The sequence below is a fragment of the Elephantulus edwardii genome, unplaced genomic scaffold (assembly GCF_000299155.1).
Source record: "Elephantulus edwardii isolate Elephantulus edwardi_28Jun2011 unplaced genomic scaffold, EleEdw1.0 scaffold00331, whole genome shotgun sequence".
Lineage (NCBI taxonomy): Eukaryota > Metazoa > Chordata > Mammalia > Macroscelidea > Macroscelididae > Elephantulus > Elephantulus edwardii.
Window position 1 is genome coordinate 579,484 of NW_006400081.1, and position 22,290 is coordinate 601,773.

A 22,290-nucleotide genomic window follows, 5' to 3' on the forward strand; every position below is an offset into this window, starting at 1 on the left:
AACATGGGTGTGCATATATCTGCTTGGATGTCAGCTATGGTCTCTTCAGGGTAACAGTTTACCATTCTTGCCAGATGCTTGAAGGAGGAGGTTACTTAAAACTGTTCTAAGGCAAAACTTGCTGGATGATTGAGGAAACCAGAAACTTCTTGAATTTGTGTTGCTGAATTGAAACCAGAACTTCTACTATTCAAGGAATTTTGGTGTTCATCTGGCTTGGCATTGCTGGGCTAAACCTGGACTTGTGAAATAGTCTTTGCTTCTCCCACTCCTCAACCTATCTCTGTAATAAACCTCACTCTCGGTATCACAATGGTGAGTAAAATTTTTGAGTCTACAACAAGTAAACAAACCTCTTGTTGTTGGTGTGGTTCCAGAGGCACCAGAGGGCTGGGCTAGAGCTTTTGTCTTCTTTCTGCTCTGGAGCGGTGATGGGATGTGCTATTCTCACTCCTTCTGGCTCTTTCAGAGAGACGCTCACACAACCCTGGGCCCTTGTTTCCCATATTTGACTTTCTAGACAGTAGCTAAAGAAAGGAAGACTCAATAAGATAAACTGACACTGGGACTGTTAGAATGGGCTTAAACAGCACAGCAAGATTTGGGAGTATGGTGCAGGAATGGGCAGGATTTCACTCTGTAATAGTAGGGTCCCTGTGGCTTTAAGCTGGCTTGAGAGAACCTAACAGCAACATGATTTTCTTTCTAATTTTTTTTCTCCTCTGTCTTCTTACTTTGGGTGGGACATAAGTTTCAAGATGACAGAAATGTCTTTGTATTTATAAATGAATTGACATTATCACTCAGTCATTCTTATCTCTTAAAGCCCTTTAAACTTTTAAGCAGTTTGAAATAGAGAATTAGAAACTCTTTCCGTATTTCTCCAGCATTCTATAAAGAAAAATGCTGACCATAACTAAATACATAAAGTAACATGAGCCTAAAAATCAATTCAAGGACCTCTCCAAAGGGCTACAGAATAATGATGTTACTTTAAAGACTAAGGTGCATCTGACCCAAGCCATGTTTGAGGATTTTTCCAAACTGTTTCTTATGCATCTGAAAGATGGACAATGAATAAGGATGACAGAAGAATTGATGACTTTGTATTATGGTGTTAGTAAAGAGTACTGGATATCTCATGGACTGCCAAAAGAACAAATAAGTCGATATAGAAAGAATTACACTCAGGGTGCTCCATAGAGGTAAGACTGATGACACCTGGTCACATATACTTTGGGCATGATGTCAGCGGGGAACTGTCCTTGGAAAAAAGACATCATTTTGGGAAAAACAGAAGGTCATTCTAAAGATTAATTCCTTGTGCACATCAAAAAACATTTTCCAACAGGGTGAAAAGAAAACCTACTACCTGGGAACAAACATTTAGCAATACCATTTCACACAAAAGTGTCATATCAAGAGTTTATAAAACTCCACAAGAAAAGTCTGGTAACACAATTACAAAATGGGTAAGAGACATGGAAATCATTTTTACAGAGAAGATATTCAGATGGCCAAATAGACACATGAAGAAATGCTCAAAATCACTGCTAATAAGACAGATGCAAATCAAAATCACAATGAAATATCATCTCACTCCAGTAGCAGTGGCAAAGTTTAATAGGGCACCAAGTAACAAATGTTGGAGAGGATGTAGCAACATAAGAACCCTTATACATTGTTGGTGGGATTGTAAAATGGTACAACCACTCTGGAAGGCTGTTTGGCACTTCCTCAAAAAGTTGAACCTAGAAATTCCATGATATTGCTGTTCCACTGTTTGGAATATACCCCAATGGAATAAAAACTGAGGTACAAACGGAGACTTGTATACCAATGTCCATAGCAGTGTTATTCACCATTGTAAAAACATGGAAGCAGCCCAAATGTCTAAGCACAATCGAATGCATTGAGAAATTATGGTAAATTTACACGATGGAATACTATGCAGTATGTAGGAGCAATGATTTGGTAAATTACTATCTAACTTGGGAGAGACTGGAGAGCATTATGCTAAATGAACTAACTCAGCCCCATAAGGACAAATATTGTATAAGGCCATTATTATAAAATAAGTATGAGGATTCAAGGGTGAAGAGTGAAAGTAGATGGGTAGGAATGGGATGGGAGTGGGAGGTGAACTTAATCATAGGGTCGCATAATTTGATGAGTGGAAGTGAAGGGTGAAGGAAATGGGAAAGGTCCAGTATAAAAAACAATGTATACGAACTTTCAGATGCTGCCGTGGATGTGCTCATCAAGTTGTGCCAAGAAATCTGGAGAACAACCACTTGGCCAACTGACTGGAAGAGGTCAATATTTGTTCCCATCCCAAAGAATGGCGACCCAACTGAGTGTGGAAACCACAGAACAATCTCACTGATTTCACATGCAAGCAAGATTCTACTGAAGATTATCCAAAAACGACTGGAACAGTACATCAGCAGAGAACTACCAGAAGTCCAGGCTGGGTTTAGAAGAGGTCATGGTACTAGCGATATTGTAGCTGATGTTAGATGGATCTTAGCTGAAAGCAGAGAATACCAAAGGAATGTCTATCTGTGTTTCATTGATTATGCAAAGGCATTTGACTGTGTGGATCATAACAAACTGTGGCTGACTCTGAGAAGAATGGGAATCCCAGAGCATTTAATTGTGCTAATGCGAAACCTATACTTGGACCAAGAGGCAGGCGTCAGAACAGAGCAGGGCAACACTGAATGGTTCAAAATTGGGAAGGGTGTACGTCAGGGATGTGTCCTGTCTCCATACCTTTTCAACCTGTATGCAGAGCAGATTATCCGAGAGGCTGGGCTCTATGAGGAGAAGCGTGGCATTAGGATTGGTGGACCATCTATCAACAATCTGCGTTATGCAGATGACACAACCTTGCTCGCTGAAACTGAGGAGGACCTCATGCACTTACTGCAGAGGGTCAAGGACTGCAGCCTTCAATAGGGACTGAGGCTCAATGTCAAGAAGACAAAAATTCTCACCACTGGACCAATCGGTAGCATCATGATGGATGGTGAAGAGATTGAAATTGTTCACAGCTTCAGTTTGCTCGGCTCCACGGTCAACACTCTTGGCACCAGTAGCCAGGAAATCAAAAAACGTATTGCGATGGGAAAGTCTGTGGTTAGGGACTCAAGAGCAACAGTGTCTCTCTGGAGACTAAGGTCCACCTGATAAAGGCCATGGTTTTTGCAATCACTTGTTATGCATCAGAGAGTTGGACAATGACTAGCGAGGATAGAAGGAGAATTGACGCCTTTGAGCTGTGGTGCTGGAGAAGAGTATTGAATGTACCATGGACTGCCAAGAAAACAAACAGATTCATCGTAGAGAGGATTAAACCAGGCTGCTCCTTGGAGGCAAGGATTCTGGGGCTTTGTCTGACATACTTTGGACATGTTGTAAGAAGAGTCAGGTCTTTAGAGAGGGACATCATGCTGGGTAGAGTAGAAGGACAATGCAGGAGGGGAAGACCCTCTATGAGGTGGATTGATTCAGTGACAGGGATAATCGGGATGGGTGTGTCAGAGGCAATGAGATTGGCACAGGATAGAGCACGGTTTAGGGCTGTTGTACATAGGGTCGCTATGAGTCGCAAACGACTCGACGGCACATAACAACAACAACAACAACGTACGAACTTTGTTAATAAACCAGTATAATTGTTTTTTTAAAAAAGTGGAGGGTCAGATAAAAAGAGTAAGACTCTTAACAAGATGGATTGGCAAAGCGACTATAACAACGGACATGAGACTATCAAAGATGATGAGTAATTCACAGGGTAGGGTAGCAGATTTATTGTTCACAGGATAATTAATAGTCAAAGTCAATGGCACCTAAGAACAACAACAAAAAATCAGAAGGACTGACCTAAGCAAGCATTCCATAAACGGGATTAGTAAAATCCCCAGGCCAGAGTTCTTCATGCTCTAATAACATGTATAGATGGAAAGAAGAGGAGGGAGTAGAGATTAGATGTTATTAGAGAAGAGAGCATAGTCAGAGAGTTGGGAATCATGCCAATTATGAGCTTATTCCTTCAGTGCATTTCTTCTCAAAGGACAACTATTGGTTAGAAATCCTTCCAACAGTTATTTTACGGAAATCAACAGAGAGACTAATTAGCAGAAACATCGCTCCCCACAGATAAGCATATTCCTCCTAAACCACCATTAACACCAGAGTCTATAAAAATTCCTCTTGTTATGTATTTCCTCCAAATTCTGAAGAAAAGTCTTGACTATTCATGCATACAATCAATATATAATTCTGCAGCCAAACTTTTAAATCAAGTACATGCAATAATGTTTCTCAAAAGTACCTTTGAGTTCTTATTTGTTTGTGTAGGGAGTTTAAGGAGAGAAGGAAGAGATAGGAAAATAGTAGGGATAAAATGCAGTCATGACGTTTACTATGTAGAGTGTTAAGAGATTTTGTCATTTGCTTCTAACTCTCCATTCCAATCCTAGGTCCTCTCTAAACTAACACAGCTAGGAGGGATTTATTATCGCCTACTAGGACAATTAGGACAGGTAGTGAATAAGAAGCAACAAAGTTGGTTAATTTTAAAGAGAGGGATATGACCATCTAATTTTTTTCAGCTTATTTCAATTCCACATTTATTGGTTGATACAACTATTTCTGAGCTTCAAAAAAATTATTAATTAATCCAAAAGTTTAAACATTAAAATTTGCTGTCTTTACAATCCTTGCTATAATTCTAACTTGTCTGTCTGTAAGAAAACAGCCAACTTTTGCCTCCATATTGAATGTAGGTTATGTCTGTAATAACATATGCCTCTCACAGAGGATAAAGGGGCGGGGGTGGGGGGAAGTAACTATCCAACTCCTTCCATAAGAGAAAAAGATCTATGAGCAGAAGGGGCTGTTCAGTGGTAGAATTCTTGCCTTCTAGGAGGAAGGTCTTAATGTATTTCATATGCAGCTACTGCCCAGCCTTCAGTAGATCCTCATCAGACTTCGCAGAGCTTTCAGACTAAGAGGAACTAATATGGAGGAAAGACCTGGTGAGCTACTCTGGAAAATCCGTGAATTAAAACCCTATAGTAACAATGGTCTGACTGATGACGGATCACAGGAATGGTACAGGACCAGACAGTGTGCCTAGCTGCCATGCCAGGAGTTGCAATGAGGTAGGAGCCAAGTTGAAAGCAGATAACAGCAGCAACAACAGGAATGTTTAGCTGCTGCATCATTTTAAGAAAAAAAAATGCAAGAGGAGAAAAAAAAATCCAAAGGAAATCTTATGAAGGCAGCTTCAGAAATCCCAAATCCCATTTTTTTAAATGGGAATTATCGAAGTTTATTAAGAGATTTATTAGACTACAGATTTATTTTTCTAATTCTTAAGAGTGATCATATAAGACTACAAATAGTAAAGAAGAAAGAAAGCAGACAAATATGCATCATTCTTTACTTACTATCACAAGTGAACTTAGCTTAGAGTCATTTCCATTGTTTCAAGTCATCATTATTCCCTTCCTTGATCAACAGCATATCTATTCAAGAAGGTGGCTGCAGAGAAGGAGGTGTTCTTGGAAGCAATCAACCCATAGATAAGAAAACCCACAAATACTGGGCACCACACAACAGAGCCAGCCAGATTTCTTAAGGGAGTCCTTTGTGACAATTCTCATGATCTCATTTTTAAAGTATGTAAAGTATATATAAGTATATACTTGTATAAAGTATATCTGTTTATAAAGTGTACTTGTTACAACCAATGTTACAAATGTATCACTTACCTGAAAGTAGCAACAGGATACTTTGAAAAGGAAAATCCAGCTGATATTCACTGTGAACTAGGAGTGGGCCTGTTGATTGATTGTTTCAAGGTATTAACCCTCTTGTTGAATGGGAGCTGATGGAGAAAGCAGACAATGCTGCTTCATGTCAATATTTAGTCATAAATGAGCTGGAATGCACTGAATCATACCCTAGGACCATGGAAACCTCTGCCCAATGGGAATAATCATCACTATGCCCTATGGGTTTGCACCTGGAAGAGTACTTATGGACTGCAAAGGAAAATATAAAAACAGATACACTGGCTGGTTGATGGGCTGAGAGGAAGAAGGCAGGCATTCCAACAATGTTTTATTTAAATTATAGGGCAATTTAGGAGACACACACTACAGCTGCTCTTTCTCCTGAAAACCACCTTACAGATGGAAGAGGAAAATTATACTTACATCAAATGGAGCTGCACTCGACTGGGGGTGCTGGTGACATGGTTCCCGGAAGCAGTCACTGAAAGGAAGCAGAAGACCCAGGGCAATGATCCGGGAGCAGAACTTCTCTGCTTCTTCTGGAGGTGCATCCTCTTGCTGGCTGAACAACTTCTCCAGCAGAGTTCGCCCTGCAAAGGGAACAGAGTCATTAGTGGAGAACAAGTAGGCAGGTCCCAGAGGATAGGAGCTGAGCAAACACAGCCAGGGAGCATCCTGGTCACCACGGCAACTAACATGCACAGAAGAACCTCTCCAACCCAGAGAACATGGTGGCCTGGGGCCTGAGGTACCCCAAAGAAAAGGGCATCGTCCACCCCTAAAATACTTCCTGCACCTGGATAGGATGGACCACATTTTAGGCTACACACTTTATTTATCTGGAGAATCCTTTTAGATATAATTGGCCATCCTCCTTTTGTATTTATCTTACTGCTATTTCTCTGAAGATGTAGTTAGTAACTCAGTGTGCCACCAACTGGCCTAAGAATTTTCACACAAGGATTCACAGTCTCAAGTCTGACATGGGGAGACACAAGCAATGGGGACATGGGAAGAAAGAGAGGCAAAGGAATCAGCTCAAGAGAAAAGATCTGGTCAGCAGGGGGAAAACAAAAATCACCCCAAAGATAGATAATGCTGCTGCTGCTTCTGTTGTGGTTATTGTAAAGTTGTTATCTCTTATTGTATAGTTATCTCTTAGTTGACTACTATTCATAGCAACCCTATGAACAACACTTCTGACCCTTGCCTTATCTTGCACCATTCTCAAGATCTCTGATATACTTGAGCCCACAGTTGCAATCACTTGTCAATCCACCTTTTTGAGGGTCTTCCTTTCTTTTTCTGAGCTTCCACATTTCCCCAGCATGATGTCTTTTTCTGATGAGTGGCCCCTTCTGAACACATGCTCATAGTTTGTAGGACAAAGTGTCACGATCCTTGCCTCTAAGGAACATTCTGGTTGTACTTTCTCCAAGACAGACTTGTTTGTTCTTTTGGAAGTCCATTCAACACTTTTCTCCAATACCAAAACCCAAATGCATTGAATGATCTTCTCTCACCCTTGTCCATTGTTCAACTTAAGGATGCATAAAAAAGTAGTATATCCAAAGTACACATACTACATAATGACTGGAAGCAGTAATAAAACAAATTGGTTATTTTCTATAACATATTGCATATGAACAAAAATGAGCTACAAGACCTTGCATGTGTGAATGTATGAATGAGTGTATATGTGCATCATACCAAAAACTACCAATGGGATTACTGAAGGATGTGGAAGAAAGGGAAGTAGAAGCCCTTGTACTCCAGTTCTACGATGAGCAAAGATTCACATATTATTAATCCGGGAATTCTCAACTTCAGAACTACTAATATCTCGGGCCAGCTGTCCTTCAGATCCTTAACATCCTCCCTGTACACCAGAGACACATACTTCCAACTCTTCTTAGGGCTGTGTCACCCATCCCACATCATTAAACTGTCTTTATCTCCAGCCAATCCCAGGGGACAGTACTGTCTATGAATATTTTTCAAGCAGTAATCTTTTCATAAAAGAGTTTATTGGTATAGTGGTTATGCACCTGGCTAGTAACAAAAAGGTCAGTGGTTCAAGCTCACCAGCAGGCCTATGGAAGAAAAAATACGGTAGCATGTTTCCATAAAGATGTACAACTCTGGAAACCCTCTGGGCCAGTTCTATTCTATCCTATAAGGCTGCTAAGAATTGTAGTCAACTCAGTAGCAATGAGATTTTTAGTAATTACTATGGAAGCAGATTGTCAAATATTTCTCCCACAAGGATGCTGGGTAGATTTTAGTTGTTAACCTGGTGGTTAGCATGCACTTCAATCCCAAAGGCAAGCAGTTAGAATCTGCCAGCTGCCCTGCAGGAGGAGGATAGGCATCTCCTCATATGTAATTTACATGCTGGAGGGTCAGTTATGAGTTGGTTCAACTTGACAACAATAACAACAACCTCGAAATGTAAGAACCAGAAGGGTGTATGGATACCATCAAGTGTGCTCTGGGAGGTGGTGGGCACATCTGGGGTTAATATCACTTCCCGAAACCTCTCTCCCAATATGATGCCACCTCCTTGTGCTTACAGCAGATCCTATTCTTCAGTATTTCAGGTGGAGTTGTTACTCTTCATGTCTCTCTCTCACTCTCACTGTTGACATGTTGAAATTGACTTACCACAGACTCTGTTTTGGATTTCCAAAGCTGCAAATAGCATGGGCGGAGAATATCTATCTTTCCCTCAGAGTCGATGGTGAATGAGAAACCACTAGAGATGTGCTCTCTGCAGCATAAACCCTACAGACTAAGAAATTAAAGCTCATTTCATGTTTAATTTCACATATTATGGGGACCAAAAGTGGTTGGATATATTTCTTAACTGATAAAAGTACTTTTAAATAAATTATTCTCCATCAAAACCATTAGATCCTTTGAAATGCTAGCCATGCAACTAGGGCATCTGCTACTCCTCACCTCTGCTGTCATCCACTAAACTCCTGTCATTCTAGTAACTTCCTGGCTCCATGTATACACTGTCATCCTCTATAAAGTTATTTCGGCAACTATTCTTCATGACTTTAATAGCCACATAAATGATCAAACCAACACTAAGGCAGATAATTCCCATGAGACTTTGATTCCAGACAGCATTTTCTTCACTCCTTAGTAATCACACAGTTTCATGTTCACAACCTTGAACTTGTCACGAACAGCATCTTGAGAATCTCAATTTCAGAGTTTGCTCAGAAAGTACTTTTTTTTTTAGCTCACTCCACTAACAGGCCTCTGAATTGGAACACTCTTCTCCCAGATATTTGAGTGATTCACTTCCTCACATCATTCAGGTGTCTGCTCAGATGTCACTTACACTGAGAGAACTTCCTGAATACTCCCTAAGGTCACACCTTCTGCCCCTTTTATTCTTCAGACAGCTTAACAATTCATTATACAGATTTTCACTCTATCTTCTCCTCCTCTTGGAATATCATCTCCCTCTTAACAATTCTGCTGTGTGCGCACCTCCCAATCCCCCGTGTCTAGAACAGTAACTGGCACAGAGTCAATTAATGTTCTGATCATCAATCAAAAAGCAGTTGATAGGTGGTATAGCCTGAGGAAATCAGAAACTGCCAGGCAGACACCTATCAGAGAAAGAAAACGCAAATATTTTCTAGTAAAATTAGTAAAAGAAAATATTAAGACTATATCCTGTCAAAGATGGAACATTTGCAAGATCTAGGGAGAAAAGTAATCCTGTGAGGGCAGAAAACATCACTGTTTCTTAAAAATAAGAATAGGAGGAATTAACTATACAAACAATGATATTTGAGTCTGAAGTATGCTTTGAGGAAATACCATGTACCAAGTGAAAAAAGGAAAGTACTTCAAATAAGAAAAATTTCTATACCCACTTTTCTCCTCCCACCCTAAAAAAAGCAAAAGAAATATCAAATTTAGAAAACTCTTATTCTGTAATCCCTAAAATTGTCAATGAGTTCATCTTGCTTGGATCCACATCAACACCCTTTCTACCAGGAGATTAAATGATACATTGAACTGGAAAAGTCTGCTGTCAGGGACCATTCTAAATTGCTGAAGAGTAAAGATGTCACTTTGAAGACTAACGTGAATGTGATCCAAAGCTTGATTTTACTTTTCTAAGTACAATTGATCCAAACCTTTTCAATTACTTACTATGTATCTGAAAGTTGGACAATGAATAAGGATGACAGAAAAAGAATCAATGTCTTTGACATGTGTTGGAGAAAAATGCCGAATAGCCTATGGACTATATAAAAACAAACAAACAAAAAACCCCAGCAGTTATGTCTTGGAAAAGATACTGACGGGGTGCACTTTGGAGGCAAGGATTGTGAAACTTTGCCTCTCATTCTTTTGGTAGACCCTCAGCGAAATAGAGTAGCTAATAGATAAGATTAAACAACTATTTGTATTTGCTATAATAATGATAATATGGAATTTTTTTTAAAAAAATGGTTATTTTTGGATAGGCATACTCAAGTATGAGAATAACATGGTATCTGAAATGGTCTTGAAGGATTTCCAAAAAGAAGATGCCAGTCCTGTGAAATAGTCGTTTACATATTGTGCTGCAAACAGAGTAGTCGAAGGTTTGAATCCACCACCTGCTCCTTTGACAGAAAGATGAGTCATCTCCTCTCTTAACCCTGAAAACATGATGGTGGGTCACGATGGGTCAAAGTCAAGTAGACAATAGTGATTTGTTGTTGCTTTAGAAAAAGGAATAAAAGAAACTTCTGGCAAAGCATTAGTAATAAGCAAAACTGAGTGAAGAGTAATGAGCTTCACTGTACCACCATCTTTCTTCCACATGTTTAAAAATTTTATAGTAAACAGAGATTGAGATTGTACACAGCTTTAGTTTGCTTGGCTCCATAGTCAACAGTCTTGGCACCAGCAGCCAGGAAATTAAAAGGCACATTGCCATGGGAAAGTCTGCTGTTAGGGACGTCTCCAAAGTGCTGAAGAACAGTGGTGTCTCTCTGGAGACTAAGGTGCTTCTGATATAGGCCATGGTCTTCGCAATCACCTGTTATGCATCAGAGAGTTGGACAATGACCAAGGAGGATAGAAGGAGAACTGATGCCTTTGAGCTGTGGTGCTGGAGAAGAGTACTGAGAATACCATGGACTGCTAGGAAAACAAATAGATTTGTCCTGGAGAGGGTTAAACCGGGTGGCTCCTTGGAGGCAAGGATTCTGAGGCTCCGTCTAACTTACTTCGGACATGTAGTGAGGAGAGACCGGTCCTTGGAGAGGGACATCATGCTTGGGAGGGTGGAGGGACGGCACAGGAGAGGAAGGCCCTCTATGAGGTGGATTGATTCAGTGACTGGGATAATTGGGATGGGAGTGTCAGAGACAGTGCGATTGGCACAGGACAGAGCGGAGTTTAGGGCTGTTGTACATAGGGTCGCTATGAGTCGCAGGCGACTCGACGGCACATAACAATAACAACAACAACAACATACTGAAAGATTTAATGACACGAAAAAACATTTTACAAATTAAAGTGATCAAAAGATAGAAGAAATACAGACTGACTGTACCAAAAAGAATTCACTGACACAAACTCTTCAAGAAGTAGCATATAATTAAGAACGAATAATAATTATGATAATTATGGTAAAAACATATGAGCAAGAGCTTGTGGTGAAGAAGAAAGAAGTATAAGCCACTTTGAAAGAACTGGGGGAAAAACAAGGTCCTAGGAATTGACGGCATACCGACTGACATATTTCAACAAGCAGACACTGCCCTTGACACATTCATCAAGTTGTGCAAAGAAATTTAGAGGAAAACCACCTGGCCAACTGACTGGAAGAGATCTATATTTGTTCCCATTCCAGAGAAAGGTGATGTGTCCGACAGATATGCAAGTGAGATTCTGCGGAAAATTATCAAATAATGACTGGAACAGCACATCAACAGAGAATTGCCTGAAGTGCAGGCTGGATTTAGAAGACACCATGGTACTAGGGATATTATAGATGATGTCAGAAGGATCTTGGTTGAAAGCAGGGAGTACCTGAGGAACGTCTATCTGTATTTCATTGACTATGCAAAGACATTGGACTGTACAGATCACAACAAACTGTTGGTTGACTCTGAGAAGAACGGGAATCCCAGAACACTTGATTGTGCTTATGGGGAAACCTATATTTGGGCCAGGAGGTGGTCCTCAGTACCAAGCAGGGAAACAGTGCATGTTCAAAATTCAGAAAGGTGTACACCAGGGATGTGTCCTATCTCCATACCTTGTCAATCTATATGCAGTACAGATCATCCAGGCATCTGGGCTCTATGAGGATAAATGAAGCATCAGGATTGGAGGTAGACTCATCAACAATCTGTGTTACACAGATGACAAAACTCTGCTTGCTGAAACTGAGGAGGATTGGAAGTGCTTGCTGCAGAAAGTCAAGAACTGCAATGTTCAATATGGACTGAAGCTCAACATCAAGAAAACAAAAGATTCTCACCACTGGGCTGATTGGAAGCATCATGGCAAATGGTAAAGAGATTGAGACTGTTAACAGCTTTAGTTTACTTGGCTCCACAATCAACACTTTTGGTACCAGGAGCCAGAAAAGTAAAAGATGAATTGCATTGAGAAAGTCTGCTGTCAGAGACTTCTCCAGAGTACTGAAGAGCAACGATGTCAGTGTGAAGACTAAGGTTTGCCTGATCCAGGCCATAGTCTTTGCAATTGCTTGCTATGCATCAGAATGCTGGACAATGACTAGGAATTATAGGAGGAGAACTGATGTCTTTGAGTTGTGGTGCTGGAGAAGAATACTGAATATATCATGAACTGCTAGGAGAACAAACAGGTTTGTTCTACAGAGGATGAGACCAGGTTCCTCCTTGGATGCAAGGATTCTGAAGCTTTGTCTGACATACTTTATTTGGACATTTTGCAAGAAGCAGCCAGTCTTTGGAGAGGGACATCACGCTTGGGAGGGTGGAGGAAACCCTCGATGAGATGGCCTGATTCAGTGACTAGGTTAATGGGGGTAGGTGTGTCAGAGATAATAAGATTGGCACAGAATAGAGCAAGGTTTAGGGCTCTTACACACAGGGTCACTATGAGTCAGACTATGAGGCAACTCAACAGCACATAACAACAACAATAATTATGAAGGAAGCTCAAGCTGCTCTGAAGGAATTGGTAAAAAAAAATAAGGCCCCAGGAATTGATAAAATAGCAATTGGGATATGTCAACAAAACAGAGGCAGCTCTGGACGTGCTCATCAGGTTGTGCAAAGTGATCTGAAGAGCTACTACCTAGCCAAATGACTAGAAGAGCTCCATATTTATTCTCATTTTAAAAAGTGAATCTAAAAATGTGGAAATTATCGAACAACATCACTAATATCACCTGTAAGCAAAATCTTGCTGGTGATTATAAAAAAATGACTGAAACAGTACATCAACAAATAGCTATCAGAAATATAAGATGGATTTCATAGAGGCTATGGCACTAGGGATATCACTGTTGATGTCAGATGGATTATAGCTGAAAGTAGAAAGTACAAGAAGGGTGTCTATTTGTATTTAAACAATTATGCAAAGGCATTTGACTGTGTGAATCACAACAATCTGTGGCCAACACTGAGAAGAACGGGAATCCCAGGACACTTGGTTATATTCTTGCAAAACATACAGCTAGACCACAAAGCTGTTGTCTGAACAGAGCAAGGGAACACTACATGCTTCAAAATCAAGAAAAGGTGCATCATGGATGCACCCTTTTTTCATACCTTTCCAATCTATGCAAGGAACAGATAATTTGGAAGGCTAGACTTCATGAAGAAGAATGAGGAAAAAGGATTGGAGGAAGACTCAATAACCTGTTCTAGGCAGATGATACAACTTTGCTTGGTGAAACTGAGGAAAATCAGAAGTATCTGATGAAGAAGGTCAAAGATTACAGTCTTCAATATGGATAGCATCTCAACATCAAGAAAACTAAGGTCTTCACTCCCAGGCCAACAGGCAGTATCATGATAGATGGAGAAAGGATTGAGGTTGTTAATCACATCCACAGTCAACACCTTTGGCACCAGCAGCAAGGTAATCAAATGATGAGTTGCATCGGGAAATCCTATTGTCAAGGATCACTCTCAAGTTATAAAGAGCAATGATGTCAGTCTAAAGACTAAGGGTACCCCAGACTATGGTCTTCTCAATTGCTTGCTATGCCTCTGAAAGCCAGACAGTGAATAAAGATGACAGAAAAAGAAGCAAGGCCTTTGAGTTGTGGTGTTTGTTGGATAAGGGTATTGAACATACAATAGACTGTCAACAGAACAAATAGGTCTTCCCTGGAGAGGGTGAAACCAAGTTGCTCCTTGGAGACAAGGATTTTGAAGCTCCCTCTCACATACTTTGGGCATTTCACCAGTCCTTTAAGAAGGATGTCGACAAGCTCTGGTGGCCTAGTGGCAAGAAGCTACACCGCAATCCCAGAGGTGTGAGGTTCAAATCCACCAGATGCTTTGCTGGAGAAGGAGGAAAAATCTCCTCCTGTACCAGTCAGATCTGATTTGACGGTACACACACACACACACACACACAAAATAAATAAAAATTAAGAAGGATGTCATGCTTGGAAGGGTTGAGGTTTAGCACAGAAGAGGAAGACCCTGGATGAGATGTATTGGCAGTGACTGTGGCAATGGGGTCAAGAATGTCTGGGATAGTGAGAATCTATCAGGATACAGCAAATTTCAGAGCCATTGTTCACAGGGTCACTATGGGTGGTAGTCGACTTGAGGGCACATAAAAACAACAATCAAGATTACAAAGATATAATTATAAAGTTTGTGTAACTGGCAGATATGAATCCCGTTGACTACAGAGTCAAAAAATGGCCATATGAAGCTGGAAAGATTTTCTTTTCCCCTGGAACTTTATTCCAGACATGTTATACTTGCTCTGAGGCCAGGGAATATAACTGGCCCATTTTTAAGGTGGTCGTTGTTGTGTTCCATTGAGTTGCAACTCACCCATTGCTGACCCTCCAGTGGAATTTCAGAAGAAGTAAATTGCATAGGGTTAAGGAGTTATTCACATGGGAAGAGGGTGTTCATCCTTCTCCCATGAAGCAGCTGGTGGATTTGAACCCTGTGCCTTGGAACTGCATCACAGCTTCTTAACACTAGGCTACCAGAGCTCCCTGGTTATTGAGGAGTTGACAAAAACAAGAACTTCTATTTGTTTTTCTTCACATAGCTGATGACTAGGGGTTAATCAAATCACCTTAATGTACTGAACAAAATTCCTTTAATGCAGACTGGGAAAAATAGGTTGATCCAAAGCTGTTTAAACCTAACCAAGCACAGACTGTCAAACTGGCAGAAAACAGGGAAGTCTAATTCCTTCAGACACCCCCTCCCTAGACTTATCCTCACACAAACAGAGCCTAATGTCATGCTCCAACAAGTCATGACCCCAGGAAGTATTAGTAACATCAAAACAGGAAGAGAGCCTGACCTACAAAGAGCCTTTACCATACTCAGTAGTTCATATTTCCATATGTTTGATCTAATTGATATTATTTCTGTGCTCTTACAATATGGAAAGTTTTTTTCTTACTCAATATGAAAAAAAATGCAAACAAAACAAACCCTCATTTTCTAAAGGCTCAAGTTTCTGAGGCTAGAAATCTTAAGGGAAGGTGAGGAGAGGACATCATCTTTATCCTGGAGTGAAACTCATAGGTGCAAAGAGCTGACCTCTCTGCTAGCTGTCCAATGCTTAGACAACAACACTACCAGGGCTCCTTCAACAATCCAAATGACTTTCTACACCTCTTGTAAGAATTGAATTATGTTTGTCACTGCAAAGACAGGAAATAAAAGACCAAGATAGATGTCAGGAGATAATTGGGTTAGCAGCACAACTCCCTAGAGACCATGCCACCAAATTCCCTGCCCATGGCCTCCAGAACATACAGAAGCTAATGAGAATGGAAGAAATGATGAAGAATTCAACAGACGACTTCAAAGGACAGCTCAACAAAACTAATACTGCAATGTGTAAAAACCTGGTGGTGGAAAATCAACAGAGATTTCTGCATTTCTTGAACTGAAAGAACTAAGAAAAAAAAATGCAAACCTCAAGTACAATCCTAAAGGATTCTATAGTAAAAATAGTAAATGAGACAGGAATGAAGAAATACAGAATCACTTTGTTGGCCTAATGGTAAAGAGTTTGGCTGCCAAACAAAAGGTACTTAGTTCAAATCCACCAGCTGCTCCACGGGGAAAAGATGGGAAATCTCCTCCCATATGATTTATAGCCTCTGAAAAATTACTGGAGGGTGAGCTACAAGTCAGTCCAACTCAAAAGTATGCAACAACAACAACAACAACAACAACAACAACATACTAAAAATAGTTGGAGAAAGTTGAACAATCTCCTCCCAAAATTTGGAATATATGAAGAATGGGAATTCCAGAATGAAGAAGCTGAACATACACCACCAGGAAATTGCTTGAACACAACAAGGAAATGATGGATGATTACAAATCAGGAAAGTGTGTGTCAGGGATGTATTCTTTCCCCATACTTATTCAAACTGTATGCTGAGCAAATTGAGAATATGGACTACATGAAGAGCAGAGCATTAGGATTAGATGATGATGATGATGATGATGATGATGATGATGATAATGATAATGATGCAGCAGCATAAAAAGCCTGAGATCTGCACATGACACAATCTTGCATCCTAAAGAAGGGATAGCTAATGAAGGGATAAAAAGACTTAAAATACTGATAAAGATCAAAGATTACAGACTTCCATATGGATTACAGCTCAAGAAGAAGGAAACAAAAGTTCGCATAACTGAGTCAGTAAACATAGTGATGATAAAGAGGCAAGATTGAAGTTGCCAAGGATTTCAATTGACTTAGATTCATAATTAGTGCCCATGGAGGCTCACTCACTTACTACTATTAAAACAGAACAGACTCATAAAAGATCGTCCAGCATGTTTTGCATGAACATAAATCACACCGGAGAAGATTTCCCATCTTTCTCCTGTGGAGACCCTGCACAGCGCCCTACAAACTACACCATCAAGCTCATGGAAGCAGAAGTAATCACATAAAATATTGCCAAGAACCTCTTCAGGCTGCTCAAGAGCAGCAACATCACTGATGACAAAGATGAACTTGACCTAAGCCTAAGACCTAAAGTATTTGCAGTTCTCTCCTCTACGTGTGGAAGCTGGATGACTAATAAGGAAGACTGAAGAAATGATGCCTTTGAATTATAGCCATGGCAAAGAAAACCGAACGTATTATGGACTTTTAGTCACTCTGTTGCTATTGTTAGGTGTCATCGCATAAGCTATAATTCATGCTGGTTTTGTATACTATTAAGTCAGAACCAACTCACAGCTGACCGTTCAGAGTTTTTTCAAAGGCAGTAAATCACACAGCAAGATACTGACCCTCTTTCTCCTACAGAGGAACTCAGAGACTCAAACCATATACCTTCGCCCTGGCACCACAATTCCTTACCACTAAGCCATAAGAAATCATGTTGTTGTTGTTGTTGTTGTTGTTGCTGTTGTTATGTGCCGTCGAGTCACCTGCGACTCATAGCTACCCTATGTACAACAGCCCTAAACTCCGCTCTGTCCTGTGCCAATCGCACTGTCTCTGACACTCCCATCCCAATTATCCCACTCACCGAATCAGTCCACCTCATAGAGGGCCTTCCTCTCCTGTGCTGTCCCTCCACCCTCCCAAGCATGATGTCCCTCTCCAAGGACCGGTCTCTCCTCACAACATGTCCAAAGTATGTTAGACGGAGCCTCAGAATCCCTGCCTCCAAGGAGCCACCCGGTTTAACCCTTACCAGGACAAATCTGTTTGTTTTCCTAGCAGTCCATGGTATTCTCAATACTCTTCTCCAGCACCACAGCTCAAAGGTATCAATTCTCCTTCTATCCTCCTTGGTCACTGTCCAACTCTCTGATGCATAACAGGTAATTGCGAAGACCATGGCCTGTATCAGATGCACCTTAGTCTCCAAAGAGACACCATTGCTCTTCAGCACTTTGGAGAGGTCCCTAACAGCAGACTTTCCCATGGCAATGCACCTTTTAATTTCCTGGCTGCTGGTGCCAAGACTGTTGACTATGGAGCCAAGCTAACTAAAGCTGTGTACAATCTCAATCTCTTCACTATCCATCCTGATGCTGCCAATTGGTCCAGTGGTGAGAATCTTTGTCTTCCTGATATTGAGCCTCAATCCATATTGTAGGCTGCAGTCCTTGACACTCTGCAGCAGGCGCTTCAGGTCCTCCTCAGTTTCAGCAAGCAGGGTTGTGTCATCCACATAACGCAGATTGTTGATAAATCGTCCACCAATCTTGACCCCACATTTCTCCTCATAGAGCCCAGCCTCCCAGATAATCTGTTCTGCATATAGGTTGAAAAGGTATGGAGATAGGATGCATCCCTGGCGTACACCCTTCCCAATTTTGAACCATGCCGTGTTCCCTTGCTCTGTTCTGACAACTGCCTCCTGGTCCAAGTATAAGTTTCGCATTAGAACGATCAAGTGTTCTGGGATTCCCATTCTTCTAAGAGTCAGCCATAGTTTGTTATGATCTACACAGTCAAATGCCTTTGCATAGTCAATGAAACACAGATAGACATTCCTCTGGTATTCCCTGCTTTCAGCCAAGATCCATCTAACATCAGCTACAATATCTCCAGTACCACGACCCCTTCTAAACCCAGCCTGGACTTCATAGTAACCCTAAAAACAACAGAGTTGAAATTTTGCCCTGTCCTGCAACATTCTCATGATCTCCACTACGCTCAAGCCCAATATTATATTCACTGTCAATCCACCTTGCTAGATTGTTACAAGAATGAACAAATATGTTTTAGAAGAAGTACAGCCAGAATGTTCCTAGATGAGACAACAGCAAGCTTTAATTTGGCTTTCCTAGCCACAGAACTTGACTCTGCTATGTGTATAGGCAGAATTTTGCAAATAGGGCATGTTAGTCCAGCACAGGGGACTGGTTACCCCGACGTTCCACTAACTAGAGGACTGACCAGTCTCACCAATCTTTAAGGGGATTGGCTAGTCTCACTAATAAATTTGAGTGGTCCTAGCAGCAGAAAGTCCCTCTCTCTCATCACCATCAAGGAAGAAGTAGGTATGTAGTAGATGCCCTTTAGGACCAGACAGTCTTTGCCAGACAGACTTACAACAGTAGAAGCCACGGCCAAAGAAACATGAGATTGTACTGCTACCTACTCCCTAATGGACAGAACCAGAAAAAAAATAAGAGGCTTTGCCGAAGTTTCTTGGGCAATGGCAGCGGGGGGGCATTATTGGCAGGACTCAGAACTTTTTATAAACTGGTCTTAAGCTACAAGGCTAAGGTGTGTGAGTGATTTTGGAAGCTGTCCTGACTGTATTCCACGATTTATCTGGATTATAACCTTTTAACTTCCCCAATATCATTCTGTGTTATCTGTGAGCTATTGCATAAGATTTTTGGACCCCACAGAACAGTAATATTGGTGTTGAAATGAATAGAAAGAGGTCCAAGAGAAATTCCCATAAGACCTTATGGAAATTGGGTTTTGGACTACTGATGTTGTGGACAGGGACAGTACCCCTTTGTGAAGCTGGTAAAGGTCAAATATGGCTGTCCTGATGTGGTCCGTGTTCTTTTTACAGCTTTGATCAAGTAATTAGGAGGGATTAGTTGTTGGAGAAGGACATCATGAGGATATATAAAGGACATATAAAACTCAAACTTGTTTGACATCAAGTCAAGTTCTGCTCGAAGTGACTCTTCCATTGGGTTCCCAAAGCTGCAAATCTTTTCAGAAAGATACTTCTCACCCTTCTTCTGTGAAGTAGCTGGTGAAGTCAATCCATGTATCTTTCAGTTGGCACATTACACACTATTCTAGCAGAGTAGAGTGTTAGTACACATAAGGAGGAAAACCAACAAGATGCAAGTACACAGTGGTGACAACAATGGGCTCAAACAAAGCAACAACTGGCAAAAACAACACTGGCCAGTATTTCATTCTATTGTACATGGGACTGCCAACAGCTGGAACCAACTTGGTGGGACCTAAAACAATAACATTTGTAACAGACTTAATCCAGTGTCCAATAAATAACAAATAGTCAAGAAAATGTACAGTCAAAAGACTACTTTTAAATGAGATGATACTGAATAATTCTGATCACTAATTATGGCAGAAATTATCAGTAAACAACAGTATCATAACAAACTACCTAAAGTAATACCTGGTTCTAAGAACATTTCAAAGAGTTAAATTAATCAGGAAAATTATCACATATTACCTTGTGCACCAAGTTATTTGGGGGAGTATAGCAGTATTCTTTTCAAGATTTCTAACCTTTTCTAAAAGCTTGCATAATTTGTTGTATTATATTTATTAAATTCCTGTTAAAAATAACCTTTGGTAATACTTAATGTAACGGATATATACATGTAGAAACTGGTGTATATTGTTTATTTTGCTGCATATATTTTTAACAATAAAATAATAATCATAATAATTTATAAGAATGGCAGAGGCTTTGATTAATTCATGTTGTCTAATGATATCTGTAATAATCCCCCTCCCTCTTCTTCCTCCATGTCCCATCACACTTTAGTTAACAAAGAGTAGAGCATGTGGGATTAACTTTGCTCCAACACACTAACCACAAACACTCCTTTCACACTGCTAAGCAAAAATCACTGAGCGGAATAAACATGGAAACAAAAGCTGGAGAAGTAGAGAGAAATATCTGCAATCACAACCAAGGAATGCAGTGATCATCCTGTACATAAAAAATGAAGTTCTATTAGACGCTTACAAGTAGAAAATCCAACAGAGGTACTTAGTATAAAAACTACAGAAAGGCAGTTATGGTCAGTTTTCATCCACTTAAATCTCACACCACAGGAGAAAGATGGGCAGTTTGCTCCCATTAAGATTTATAGCCTTGGAAACCCAGGCGGGGGTCCACCTGTGTCAGAATCCAGCAGGGAGTTCAGTTTGGCTTCAGACCAACTCAGAGAAAGGAGGAAAGCCTGGATGTAGCATCACCATTTCAAACTAACCGAAGCTTGAAAAGGTTAAGGAGTCCTAGGACCGGAAAGCAACAGAGCCAAAAGGGGATGCGTACTAATCTCCTAATTCTTATTCCAGAGATCTCCTCCTTCTGAGCTAGCCAGTGACTCTGGGAAAATCTTCTGAATTAAGACATAAAAGAAACAGACCATGTGGCCCACACCCTGTGGAGGCCGACAATCTAGTTACAAAGGCCAAAACCCAGGAAGACACATTTAAAAACAGTCTGCCAGTAATCATCCATTGGGGACATATTTAAAGTACAGTGAACTGCGTTTGAGACCAAACAATTACTGACTTATGTGTTTAGGACCTCTTAGCGTTAATAACATGAAAGACAGAGACTAGATTTACAGGAACATAAACTGTAAGGTACAACTATTATTGTAGAATGCATATGAGGATCCAAGGGGGGTGGGAAGGGGGGAGCAGATGGGTAAGGATGAGTGAGGGAGGTTAACCATGAGGTCACACAATTTGATGGGTGAAGGAAAAGGTAGGTAAAGGAAATGGGAAAGATCCAGTGTGAAAAACGATGCATATAAACTTTGTAAGTAAATCAGCAGAAAACAAAAATTTCATTTAAAAAAATAAAAGAAATCAAAAGAGAGGGGGGGGAAAAAGCACCCAACAGTTTGAACTCATCAGTCACTTTTCAGGAGGAGGATATGGTGGCCTGTCTGTTTCCACAAAGAGTCCAGCCTTAGAGACCTATGGGACAGTTCTACTGTGTCCTACCAGCTGCTACCAAACTGAGTAAGTATCAACTAAATAAAAAGAATTCCTTTTTTAATATATAGCTTATACAAAATGAGAGGGCGTTCTCGTGGCCTAGCAGTAAACAGCTATGCAGCTATTCCAAAGGCATGTTGTTCTAATCCGCCAGCTGCTCTGTGGGAGAAGGACCTGCAATCTCTTCCCTAGTGATTAACTGCCTCTGAAAACCCGCTGAAGGGTCAGCTATGGGTCAATTCTGATGCAATGGCACACACAACATACAATATGAGAATTTATAGGACTCACTGCATTCAATTTTTCTCTAGCTTTACTGCTCAGACATATCTACCAAACAGGCTGTCCATCAAATCCCATATTAATTGGGGTGGGGGGGGGAATCAGTAAAGGAATTAGTTGACAAGCAAATGAGTAATTAGACATTAATAGCAATTGCTTTAACTTATGATGTTGGTGAAATCAGATAAATTATAAAATATGTATCTTATACATTGGTGACCTATGCGAAGTAAGAAAAAAGCATGGATAAGGAAGGTTAACAATGATCAATGATCAAATTGAAATTTCAGATCCA

At 40.5% G+C, this 22,290-nt stretch overlaps 1 protein-coding gene and 1 pseudogene across 1 annotated transcript in view; both read right to left on the reverse strand.

The window, feature by feature from the left end:
* The window catches only part of FMN2 (formin 2), a 417,308-nt gene that overhangs the window by 335,930 nt on the left and 59,088 nt on the right, over nucleotides 1-22,290 (reverse strand). The window contains exon 2 of the mRNA XM_006901560.1: nucleotides 6,231-6,397. Within this exon, the coding sequence (XP_006901622.1) occupies nucleotides 6,231-6,397 (167 nt within the window). The remainder of the gene's footprint in view (nucleotides 1-6,230; nucleotides 6,398-22,290) is intronic.
* The window catches only part of LOC102865260, a 40,523-nt pseudogene continuing 27,606 nt past the window's right edge, over nucleotides 9,374-22,290 (reverse strand).